The sequence below is a fragment of the Equus caballus genome, chromosome 30 (assembly GCF_041296265.1).
Source record: "Equus caballus isolate H_3958 breed thoroughbred chromosome 30, TB-T2T, whole genome shotgun sequence".
Taxonomy (NCBI): domain Eukaryota; kingdom Metazoa; phylum Chordata; class Mammalia; order Perissodactyla; family Equidae; genus Equus; species Equus caballus.
The window spans coordinates 17,815,854-17,828,358 of record NC_091713.1 but is presented as its reverse complement, the minus strand read 5'-3'; the positions used below and the strand labels follow the sequence as shown (position 1 = coordinate 17,828,358).

Below are 12,505 nucleotides of genomic sequence, written 5' to 3'. Positions count from 1 at the left end.
GGAGCTCTGGGTGGGAGGGGGATGAAGGAGGGGAGGCCTGGTCAAGATCAAGCCTGCACCAGTGTGGGACTGTATATAATGCTGCTTCCACAGCACGGAGCACAGCCCGCGAGGAGCTCGGTCCTGAGAAGGAAGCTGGCCTGCCCTGCGCTTACAGTCTAAGTTCATCAGCACGTCATGTCAGATCCTCAGACGGGGGAGCGCAGGGTCTGGGGGCGTGGGAAGTGGAGAGAGCGGGTTTTGCTTTCCTTCATTTCTCCTTAGAGATGTGGGGTCGTTTTTCAGTTTCTTCCTCAGGAGCTGCCTCAGCTGATTCGACCTAGGAGGAGCCTGTATGTGTACATATTAGTGATCTCCGGTGAGCCGGGACAGGCTCCCCACCTTTCGTAAATGAGGGCCCAGATTAGTGCAGAGGCAACGGCTTGTACCAGACTAACCCTCAGGGATGGAGCGCCAATGACTCCCATGAGAGCAGGGAGTGCCACTCACATGCCCTGTGTGTGGTCATCCCCAACCCACACAGTCAGGTCCCTCCACCTCCGACAGCCACAGACGCAAAGCAAAATTGCTGCTCCAGTGGATGCAGCCCCCCGAAAGAACAGACGTCACACCTGTGTCCCTCTAGCACACCACTAGCCGCTCCGACCCAGAGCTCAGTGGGATGGGCGTTAGCCAGCTGGGTCAGGCGGCGGAAGCCCAAGAGAAGAACAGGAGATCTTGGCGCTGGGGGCCAAGAGCATGGTTAGTACAAAGAAGCACGTCCTTGGGGGGCAGGGGGCAGGTGGGTGAAGCAGGGACAGTCCGAACACACAGAAGCTGAAGAATGGTGCTACCTGAGATCAGGCCTCAGGTGAGGGGCTGCAGAGCCACCGCCCACCCATGCCGCCCTGGCCTCCAAGCCCCAGGGCGGAGCTGGGCCTCCAAGGGGTGCCCAGGAGCCAGAGAACAGAGTGCAAAGGCATGTCCAGAGAGGAACACCCAGCTCGAGGAGGACAAGCCAGAAGGAGATGGGGCCCAGGCAGACCTTTGCCTCACCTGGGTAGTTCTGGCAGCCCCCCGCGGTGGAGCCCCGCGTCCAGCGGCCGTTGAACAGGACCAGGTTCCATCTGTGCACCTCCTCGCTGCTCAGGGAGTCTGGGGACAGGTTGCAGATCTCCAGGCGAGAGAACTGCCTCAAGAAATCCGCAAAAGACATCCTGGAGGCAGAGGGAGCAGAGGGCTCTGGGTCAAGAAAGTCAGGCTGGAAAGGTGACGGAAGGCAGGTCTCCTGGGCCCGGGAAGAAGCAGAGGCCACTTCAGCGCACTGACACAAGCACGCAGGGACTACTGCACGAATTGCTCACTGTTGCTAGCTTCTCCGTTGTTATGAGAGAGCCTCCATCACACAGCTAACCAACCAAGCACAGAGACGGACCGTACAGTGGAGGAGGCTCCAGCAGGCAATCCGAACACAGCCCCTGCCTCCAGCTTGGTTACAGCTAAGCCTACAAGAGCTCTTCTCCTATTCAGTTCTGACTGACGTCCATCATAGAGATGTCCCCTCAGCAGTGACTCATTCAAGAAGTGTCCTTATTTCGTCCTTAGCCCACCCACGAAGGAAGTTATCCTATTTTGATGGCAAGATAAGTCTTAAAGAGACAGAAGTAAAGGCCTTGTTTCATTGGAAACATACGGAAACTTAGGAAGACAGGTTGATTGCTAATGCACATTGAGGGCCCAGATATTGTGGTTTCAATGCTTTAGACACACTGGAGGAGAGGTAGAATTATACTAGGGTGAAAAGGGGGAGAAGAATGACAGCCCCCCTGGCCAGGCGCCATGTTGAATTCCTGGAATACACAGAGATGCGCTGCCCCCTGTCAGAACCGGAAGTGACCCGCAACTAAGGGGGCAGCTCTGCAGGAAGCAACTCTCTCACCAAAATTCTCCATCCTCAGCTTTCTTGTCCAGCTTTTCCTTCTGCCTGGGATCTATGTAGCTCCACTCTGGTGCACTGGGGAAAAAGAATAATAAAATTATAATTATTTTTAAAAAGGAAGCAGAGGTGGTCATTTCTGAAGGATTTGCTGCAGTGCGAGCTGTTTACTGCGGCTAAACTCCCCTCAAAGGGCCAGAAATGGAATGCCAAAAAAACCCCAGCCATGTGGAAAGAAAAGGCAGAACACACAGTAGGTGGGGAGCACACAGTCTGGGGAGAGGACGCAGGCCGGGGACATGGACTCCATGGGCACTGGCAAGGTGACCCCAGACATGCAGCAGAAACGTTGCTCCGCAGCTTTGCTCTAATTTCACTCTCCAAGCAAGTTTTACATTTCTGATTAAGCCTCCCAGGCCCCTGACCACAGGAATGGGGAAGCCCAAGAGAGGAGAGGCGAGGATGCTGTTGCAGAAAGGCACGCACACCAGGATCCGTCAGCAAGTTGTCATCCAGGCTTATCTATCAGGCTGGGGTGAAGACATTGGAGAGAGTCTGACCACCTCTGGGCAGGGACATGGTCCACTTCCTGAGTCTAAAGAATGACAGTCAGGCCCAGTTTTATGGCAATTCCCCTGAAGGAATGTCTGCCCGATGAGGCCTCCTGCTGGTGGCCTTCTGGTGGCAATACCAACATGCTCTGTTCAAATGCCATCTCCAGCTACCTGACCTTTACAAAGTTAGGTTTTCCTGAAATACCTATGCAATGTCTAAATAAGTGAGCAATATCAAGATCCAACTTAAAATAAAAACTCTCTCCCTGAATACTCTCAGCAGAACATAGATACCTTCCCTTCTCTGCAGAAAAGCCAGGCACCCCAAGGCCAGCCTCTCCCTCGCAGCTGGCCTCCAAGAGCCCCGAGGGAGCAGACAGCAAAGCTCCCAGGGCCTCTTCCATTCGCTGAAACATCCATTGGATCAGCACCAAATCTCAGAATGCGCTTGTTGTAAACAAAGATTAGGGGACACGTTGGAGAATTCTAGATCTCACCTAAATCTCCCAGTTGGTATTTTGGAACTAAAAAACATTTGTTTAATTTAAGTAGACACTGGGCTGAGCCTAGGGATGGTCCCTCAGAGATGAAGCCCCCTTCTCCCCCAACAGTCAGTGCATATATACCCCAGGCTGCATCTCAAGACGATGGAGCACACGGTCCTCACCAGTCACCACCTCCCACCCTTAGACCTGTCCCAGCCTGCTGGAGCCTGAGCGACATCAAGAAAAGGAGAGGAAGTCAGAGAAGCCCTTTGGGCAGCTTGATAAACAGCTGTTGGTTAAAATGGCCAAAACTCAGGGTTTCAATTTCATTTAGAGTGACATTGTTTTGGGGCAGTTGGAAACCGGGGTTTTGCATTTTGCTGAATCTTAGGCAATGGAATAAAAAAATCTTCAATACAGAAGGCCAATCTGTGGTCCTAGGGACACATATTTCCTCTTGACACCAACCTGAAGGGAAGTGTGGCAGTTATGAGCAGTAATGATGTGTGATTAAATGTAATAAAGTTCCCTTCAAACGCCCCAGTGGCCTCACAGAGTATGGACAGGATGTGGGGGCACACTCGAGATTTAAGAACATATCAGGAGGGGGGTTATTATAACCACTCCCATTTCTGACGGCTCTTCATCAATGACACCAGCAAATTCTAATTCCTTTCCCAGAGCCAGCCTGCCTCCCCCTGCCAGCAATGCCAAGTAGAACGGAAACCGCTCCATGCTTTCTCCATCCTCCCGTACCACAGTGACATCGATTCCAAGGCACGGCTGTCCTGGGACACCGCAGGAGGCCTCGGTGTCAAGTCACCATCTCTGACCGACTTCCTCCCCCCAGCAGAGAGGCCGCCCAAGGAAAGCCTCTCAGGGCGTTAATGACTGTCAGAAAAGATGGATACCCGCCCGTAACGAGCTCCCAGGGAGAGCGAGCGCCACTCCCATCCGTCACTGCCAGCTGTGGCCAGCAGCTCCTAGGGTCAAGCTCTGCTTTCTAAGCACGGTTTCCTCTTGCTGAGGGGTCTGGCCTTTGTCAGAGTGACCAGGGTTCGTGGAATGGAAAGAATCCAATGGTGAGTGATGGATCTCACCTTTGGATAGCCACAGGTGATAGGCAGAAAACAGGCAAAGCCTCCAGCCCTGAACAAAACTCGACCAAGCTGCCATTTCTGCAAATGCCAGAGCCCAGATCCAGAATCAAAGATGACAGCTAAGTGGTTTTTGTTTTGCTTCTCCCAGCCTGGAACCATCTTATACTGTTTTCTGAACAAGCTGCTTAATTTGTAGACAGAAACCGCTGCCGAACTCACTCTACCCTCCGTCTCATGATTATTCTGGGTTTGCTGATGCCTTTCCTCAGGGGGCGGTGAGGACCAGGGGAGGGGAAAGGACTTACTTGTCACTCCAGGCTCCCGTCCACTCCACTTCTCCCCACGGATTCCTGAGTCGGATCAGCTTCTCCGGATGGCCCTGGAAATCCACCTGCAAAGGCCACGCACAAAAAAGCAACTGAGTTGCTGCATCCCGCTGCCCCACATTCACGTCTGCACCCAACAGGATTGGCATTTGATCTTTCAAAGGTCCCTAAACAACCATGCTCTCATTTTCTCTTAACACATGTTTTCAGGCTTCGGCCAGCTGCTCTATTTTTCACAATTTGGTTGAATAAATAGTGAGTCTGGCACAAAAACAAGCTTATGTCTGCTTTAACTTGTGTTTCGGTTTTATGGTTGACTCAGTTCTTAATATACGAGACCTAATAATAATAAATGCCACCCAAACAAATATTAATAACACAGCAGTTCATATTTATTGAGTATGTATTACAGACTAGCACGGCGCGAAGCATTTCAAATGCCTCATTTGAACCTCACGACAATCCTGTGAGCTGGGTAGTGTTATTACCTTCATTTTACAGCTCAAAAATCTGAGACTGAATCTCAGAGAGGCTGTTACCCAAGGTTACCTAGCTAGTAAGTGGTAGATGGAGGACAGACCCCCGCCCCCAGGCAGCCTGTCCCCAGAGCCCGTCTATACCTCCTTCCCCGACTGTTTACTGAACGCTCACTGTGAGCCCCACACTTGCACCTGCATACACCCACAAACAAGAGCAACCGTGAAGTCTGCTGTGTCTTACTTTCCTTTGTATCTTCCGTCATACCCTAGCCCAATGCTTACACATACATGCTCCATTCGGATTTGGGAATTGACTTGATTCAAGAGCATATTTGTAAAACACAAACACATGTAAAATGCATGCATGCCATTTTAATAAATAGCAAGAGCTGAGACACCCATTGCATTTCCCTTTGGGCCTCGGCCATTGGGAAACCCAAAGCAAAATGAATTTCTCAATTGTTGCACTGTCTTTAGCCTAGAATGGTCTTCGCCCAGATTGGGATGGTCTCATTGTGTCTATGCTTTTCCTTGGAAGCCGCCTCAAATTCTTTTTGGAAGCAGAGTGGGGACTACCTGCGTTCCTTCCATCATTATACCGCACCCCGAAAGCAGGCGCGGGTACCACTGCCTTTTTTCTCTTTGGGGATCCTATGGTTTCCACTGCTTTACCTGCACAAACGTACTTCTTGGAATGAGTGTAGAATCTAACTCACAATTTCTACAACTTTCCTCCAGAACCGTCTTCCTCTTCCTGGCCACATCCCAGAGGACAGCCTACACTTCGTTAAAACCCATAGAGCTGTAGTTCAGAGACGGCACGTGATCCATCTCCGAGTTGGTGAGCGTCAGAAGGGCCCTTGTCATGAGCCAGAGCTAAGGGCACACATGTGGTCAGGGCTCTGTGCAACCAGGGAGACCGTGCCTCAGCGGGGCTGGGAAGCTCTGGGGCTGATCCCCTCTCTCATCCTCTCAGGGATGCTCTGGACTTATGGTACCATCATTGCACACTGCCCTCCCTGCCCCCATGATTCTACCTCTTCGACTCCGGTGACAGAGTATGCGTGACCCTTCACCAGCTTCTGGCGGGTGATGGCTTCCGTTTCAGCCACTCTGGAGACCTGGGTTGAGAATAAAGTCCACTCAGCGTGGCTGACTCTGATCTGGTTGAGGCCGGTCCTACAATGTTTTCCAAAGACAGACTACACAGCCACCGGGCCCCGGTGTGCGGCCGGAGGTGCAGGGGAAACCATGAAGCTCAGGTAAGCAGAGCCCTCTCCATTCAGCCCTCTTTAATTAGGGCTTCGGTTCCAGGCAGGGCGCTGCGTGGCTGCCAAGACTGGAATGTGGCTTACCAGCCCTTAAAATGCCCCCAGGAAACTGGGAAGTCGTGAATTCTCCAAGAGCAACCCCATGCTGCCTGAAGAAGACTAATTATCCATGACGAATGTTCTGGACAAGTCCTGGTTCTCCACGTTTTCACTGAGAGGGCTTCCCAATCATCCTTCCTCATCACAGCCCACCCTCCACACCCCCATACCACTTCTCCACCAAAACCACACATATCCTGCTGGGATGTCCATTGACACATGTCATTCACACGTCTGAGATCACCAGGTAAGAGAAAGAGAGGAAGGAAGTGTGGGTGGAGTGACAGGTGACAAGAGACCACAGGGCTGGTGGCCTCCAGGCTCTGGTCTCCACGCCACCTTGGCACTCCGTACAGCCAACCCTCCATGAGAGAGAGGGCACGACCCTGGTTCAGAACCTCTTCCCTTCCTTCAGCGATCTTGAACTCCATCAAGTATTATCAGTCATCATATTTGTTTTCCAAAATCCCAAGATTACTTGGCAAAAAGGAGGTGACAAAGGCAGGGCCCAGGACCCAGGGATCAAGCTACATTCTCAGGGCGATTCCCACAGAACTAAAGGGGCTCTAACAATTAGGGGCATTGGAGCTCCTACCATGAGACCAGCCCTGGTTCCTCCCCACTAATTAGATCTTAACCAGTTCCCGCATGCTGGGGATTAAAATGTCACCGGACTTGCCCAGAAAGTCCCAGACTCTGCTCCGGCCCAAAGCCTTCCCAGGCCTCTCACCCACGTCCAGTCCCTTCCCTGCCATACTTGGGGAGGGGAGCCAAGAGAAGCCATTGTGGCTCACATCAATGGAGCAGGCCAGCAGAGAGCTGGAGCGGAGCGCCTTCCGGATGATATGATACAGACTGGGCGGCGGCTTCTTCAGATCATAAAACTCAGAGATGCCACCAGTGAAATCCTCAAACCCCTCCACTGTGGACCCTCCAGCAAGAGCCTCATAAGAACCATTGAGCCTGTTGGAAAAGAAAGCAAGCATGCATTATCCACAGCCATGAGCAACCCCACGAGGGGACCACGTGACGTGGGGGCTGGCGTGGTGCTAGGACAGGGCGTGGTCTGGAAGGTAAATGAGGGTCCTTTGCCGATTTCGCCAATTTTACATGGGCCAGGAAAGTGCTTAGGCCACCGTCTCAAGTGGCCAGCTCAGCACTGCGCCAGGAACGAATCTAAGACCACCTCTCACTGGGCCACCCACTCCTAGAAAAAGCAGCGAAGTGGAACATTTCCAGAGCTGCCCCTGGCTCCTTGGGTTTCTGGGGCATGGGTAGGGATGGGGGGACACTCCCTCGAGGCTGAGAGGCATCCCCTGGGGCCTGCTTTGGGAATAGGGCTGGAAAGGAGCTGGGGTTGCAGAAAAGGGTACCACTAAATGCAACTAATTAAAAGAACCCAAAAGAAGGCTTTGAACATGGAATGCCAGCGAGAAGGAGAATGACTCCTGAGCAAAGGGTGGAGACCTTGTTGAGTCTGGTATCTAAGTATTTGTTTTCATCTTCTTCTTCTTCTTCATTCTTTTAAAGATTCACATTGACCTAAGAACTGACCTTGGGTTTTGAAAGAGGAGAAAGCTAAGGGGCGTGCCCCTGATGCACAGATTCACATGAGACAGAGCTGGGATTTTAAACTCTTAGCCCAAATTTCTGTTTCTCTGAGTTACTGAGGGATACAGTACATGGGGGTCCAGGTGCTGGGAAAGACTTGGACCCGACACTTTGAGTTTGGGGGGCCCTCCAGGGAGACTGTGGAGTCTCCTGGCTCCCCACTGCCCCACTTACTTGGCGTAGGCTTTCTCCAGCAGCGCACTCCAGAATTCATTGCCTTCCTCCGAGTGCAGGAAAAGCAGCTTCCCATTCCTGGTGGGCAGCCTGTCATCGACGACCACCTCCACCCACTCTCCATACTGCCAGAACTGGGGGTGGGAAAACACAGCTGCTGCTCATAGGGATAAGCTGATGGGCAGAGTGAGTTTCTTCGGTGGACCTCAGAAAGCGCCTCAGTGCTCATCAGCGGTCAAGCCTTGGACCTTTAATGAGCTCCAAGCTCCTTAAGGGCAGGACCTGTGTCTTACTTATCCATGCACATAGGAGATGCCAGAGAAAGCAGGAAACGTCAATCCAGGGTCTGAGTTTGTGGGTAAGAAAACTTGCCCAGCATCATGCAGTGGCAACAGGGGGTTACTCAGACTCGCATCTCCTGAGCCTCACTCCAAAGTGCTTTCCTCAAGGCCACGTGGCCTGGGGGAGACAGGAGGGGGATGGACGTGTGGATGATTGGATGGATATGTTAAATCAGTGGTTCTCAGGTTCAAGTGTGCCTTAGAACCACCTGGAGGGCTTGTGAAAACAGAGGCTCCCGGGCCCCACCCCCAGAGTTTCTGACGCACTAGATCTGGGGCGGGACCCGAGAGCACGGAAAGCAGCATCAAGGGCCCCGAGCAAGGTCCAGTACCTGAAAATGAAAGATTCCTGCGTAGTTCTTCTGGAAGTTCTGGTCCCTGGGGACCACCCGGTAAAGCAGCTCTTCATTCAAGGTGAGGGAGGCAATGGCCGCCAGAAGCCAGCAGTCACCTGCACCATGGCACAGGGGACACACACTGGTCAGGCCAGGCCTGCAGGGTCCCTGCTCTCTCTGACCCTCACTGTCCTGTTCAATCCAGAGTCATGTCACACCTTTCCCATCTAAGTCAGATAGTCAGACTCCCTTCCTCCAAGGTCACAAGCAGCTGTCAGCTCCTGACGCCTCACTGGAAGTCACGTACTCAATCACTGGAGGTTCTCCTCCCTACCGCCCACTGCACGCTGAACATTTCACATCTCCTAAGCGCTCGACTAGTGGAGTAGAAAATGGAAAGAAAGAAAAAAAGAAACAAAAACCAGTCTCTTGGGTCACTTATTAGCAACTCTGATAAAAACATTTGGTGGGGGGAAATCATTGAAGCTATTTGGCCAACCCAGGATGTGTGCGTGTGAGTGTGTGCACATGTGAGTGTGTGTGCAGGTGTGTTCCTTGCACAGCACGACCTTGGACGATGGAGAGTTGGATCCACATGTCTGTTTAAAGGACTCCCCCTCTATGTTTCAGAGCTCACTATGACAGCCTTGATGTTTCAACGCTTCTAACACTCTTGAGGTATTGATGAGCACTAAATCATCTTAATTTGAGGCAGAAGATATAAAAGTCAAGAGAGGTTAAAATTCCTAGGGCTTGGTGTTGGTCTTTGCAGAGCCAAGTAAATGTAGAAGAAAACAGAAAACCCCTTTCTATGCAAGTCAGGACCTCCCAGACCGGGTCAGTGAGTGGCACTTTCTTGGAAGGCATCTTTGTCCCTTGGGGTGTGGACTTCACGAGATTAAGCACAAGCGCCAGACACTTCTGGCTCACCCCAACATCCTGTGGCGGATCTATCATCATGATGTAAGCACGTCTTGTGTATACGCCTACCCTACATCGGTCTCTGAGATCTCCATGTCTTTAAACATGCTTCTCATAGTGTGAGAGGATGTTTCATCCCACTGGCCCAACAGCGGCCTCTGTCCAGTTTCACTGCAGGGCCCAGCCTCCAGAAGTTGAGGGTTTGGTGACAAGTTTCTCCCATTCGTTCAGTTCAAATGAATCCAAAATCCTGCCTGTGTATCTCACCTTCACTTTTTCCATTAAAAAAAATCTGCATCTCTTCAATGTATCTTCCCATGGAAGCCCCTTCCATCATTTAGAGATGCTTTGAGGACCTCATCTGGCTTTGCTTTCCTGTAACACTGGCCGAAGCTGCATGTATAGTCCAGGAGTGAACGCCCCATGGTTTTCTCAGACTCAGGAGAGTAAACTGTGGCCCAGGATCCCGCCTCTGAGGATCAGTCATCTGTTCGGCACGGCTCCACCACCAGGTCACCCTAGAAAGCCTTTTTCTCTGTCTGTCCTTCGCTGTCAACAAAGAGCTTCCTGATTTGGTCCTAAATTAATTCCTTTCCCTCTTGCTTTCCCCACCCAACCTCACATTCTCTCTGTCTCTCTGTCTCTCACACACACATTTCCTTTTGGAGGAGCTTTTCTGATCCAGAAGGCAACTCTGCTTCCCGCCTCCCTCTCTCACCCGGCTCCACTTCACTGACAAGCACCCTCGTCCTGATGGCAGCAGGGCTCCCAGGGGAGACCAGACCCGGCGGCCGGGGGAGGCAGAGTCGTACGGGCAGTCATGGGTTTGTTGCTTCTCACTACAGAAGACTCAAGAGGGGCAATATCTCATTAAAAGGCAATTTCCAAAGAGTGAACAAAATAGCACAGTTTCCTCCCATCCCTCCTGTCTCCTTCCTGCTAACACCTGTGATCATGTCATGTCTACGCAAAAACCTCCAACTCCCTCCGTTGCTTAAGACTGAAGTAAAAACAGGCAACCAGATCCTTCACAATATGACTCTGCCCACTTCCCCCGCCTTTCTCCCGTGATACTCCCACCCTGAATCTAATCTCCAGTCAAACTTGGATGTGCACAAACCACGCCCTGGTCTTTTCCATGGCCACGCTTTTTCTCGTTTGTTCCCTCTGCTTGCAACACCACCTGTTGAATCTTTCCTCTTCTCCACGAAGCCTTCGGCCCCGCCTCTCATCCTCCAGCCACAAGTCACCTCATTTTCCTGTGTTTCCCAAAGACCTTATTTATACTTCTCTGTGCACTGAACACAAGCTGCCTCAGATCGTAGTCACCACCCACTTTGGACTCAAACCTCCATTTGTGCATCAGCCACTTGGCCGAGCTTTCCTGATCCAATGGCTGACCTGCCTCGGCGGCCCATGCACTCCCTCCTCAGAGCCACCAGCACCTTCCTGGGCCACTGGAGCTGTCTCTCTCCCCACTCCTCTCTGATCTCTTCCTACAGAGCAGAGATGTGGGTTCCTTCATCTGGGCATCCCCAGCTGGTGGCTGACACATAGTCGGGACGCAATGAAAGTTCAATCAATAAAAATAAATTAGCAAGGGAATGAAGGAATCAATGAATTACATTTTGCTCTTGTGCAAACCCCCAAGAGCGCCTTCCACATGTTGGCCCCTGAATCTCCCCGGCGTGTGGGAAGTGGAGTCCCACGAGGACGTGCACTGAGCCTGACAGCTTCCACCTCCACCAGCATCAGGGCCTTTGCCTCTGAAGCTCTGGGGCAGAGGGAGACAAGGGAAGACAGTCCCCAAGACACAGGCCTCTGGGGAGTGGACGGGGAGACTGCTCTGCAACCCTCTATGAGGCAGGTGGCCTCTCATCGGGGTCAGAGCTGCCTCATGACCCTCATGACTGGGTGCAGCCTGGCCTCTCTTCTGAAATGGACCTTCTTGCTCCCAGCCCAAGCTCCTTCCAACAGCCCGCCTAGAACACTCCAGAGACATTACAATTCAAGGCACAGGAATGAAATGTCCCTCAGTTGCTGACATCAAAGGGGGCTGCCCAGCTGGAGGAGAGCTTAATTCTCTCTTCATCTGCCTCACTCCTGACATTTCACAGGGTCCACCTGGCTCGCACAGCGTTCTGAGGAGACGTGGCGGGTACACAAGCTTTTGGATTCCTGCCAGTGACTCTATAAGGTGTGAATGGATTGTCAGGACAAAGATGCTTTTTCTGAAGAACACAGCCAAATGAGTGTGTTCCCCTTCAAAGAGTTCTCTGGGGAGGATGGACATTTATTCTATTGCTCAAAACATTTCAGGAACTTGTTTTGGAGAACTGCCTTGAAGGCTGTGGCATAGTCGTTGGGTTCTTCTCAGTGGAGACACAGCTTTGATCTTCTTTTTTTAATTTTTTTTTTTGAGGAAGATTGGCCCTGAGCTAACATCTGTGCCCTTCTACCTTTACTTTATATGTGAGACGGCTGCCACAGCATGGCTTGACAAGCAGTGTGTAGGTCCATGCCTGGGATCTGAACCAGCGAACCCCAGGCCACCAAAGCAGCACATGTGAACTTAACCCCTGCACCACCGGGCCAGCCCGCACAGCTTTGATCTTTGAGCAAAGTTTTAACTTCTAAAAGCAGCCAAGAGGCTTTTGGACCCAAGTTTGGTGGTGAATAAGGTGGACAAAAAAACTGGGAAATAATCTTAATGAAGAAGTCCCTTCTCCCCAGCCACCTCCAGCGAAGGCTGGTCATGGGTTAGAGGTTTGGCCAAGCAGAGAGCCAGGGTGGGGAGTCCTGGGTCACTGACCTCATGGGGAGTCGGGAAACCTCCTGAGCTTTGTTCTTCCTACTCCTTATTCAGGTTATATATGTAATGGGTTCAATATTTA

At 51.8% G+C, this 12,505-nt stretch overlaps 1 protein-coding gene across 1 annotated transcript in view; it reads right to left on the bottom strand.

The window, feature by feature from the left end:
* The window catches only part of CAPN8 (calpain 8), a 62,719-nt gene that overhangs the window by 24,665 nt on the left and 25,549 nt on the right, over positions 1 to 12,505 (bottom strand). The window contains exons 3-9 of the mRNA XM_023632811.2: positions 8,688 to 8,806; positions 8,015 to 8,148; positions 7,024 to 7,192; positions 5,897 to 5,980; positions 4,360 to 4,445; positions 1,919 to 1,993; positions 1,036 to 1,196 (exon numbers count right to left, since the gene is read on the bottom strand). Of these exons, the coding sequence (XP_023488579.2) occupies positions 1,036 to 1,196; positions 1,919 to 1,993; positions 4,360 to 4,445; positions 5,897 to 5,980; positions 7,024 to 7,192; positions 8,015 to 8,148; positions 8,688 to 8,806 (828 nt within the window). The remainder of the gene's footprint in view (positions 1 to 1,035; positions 1,197 to 1,918; positions 1,994 to 4,359; positions 4,446 to 5,896; positions 5,981 to 7,023; positions 7,193 to 8,014; positions 8,149 to 8,687; positions 8,807 to 12,505) is intronic.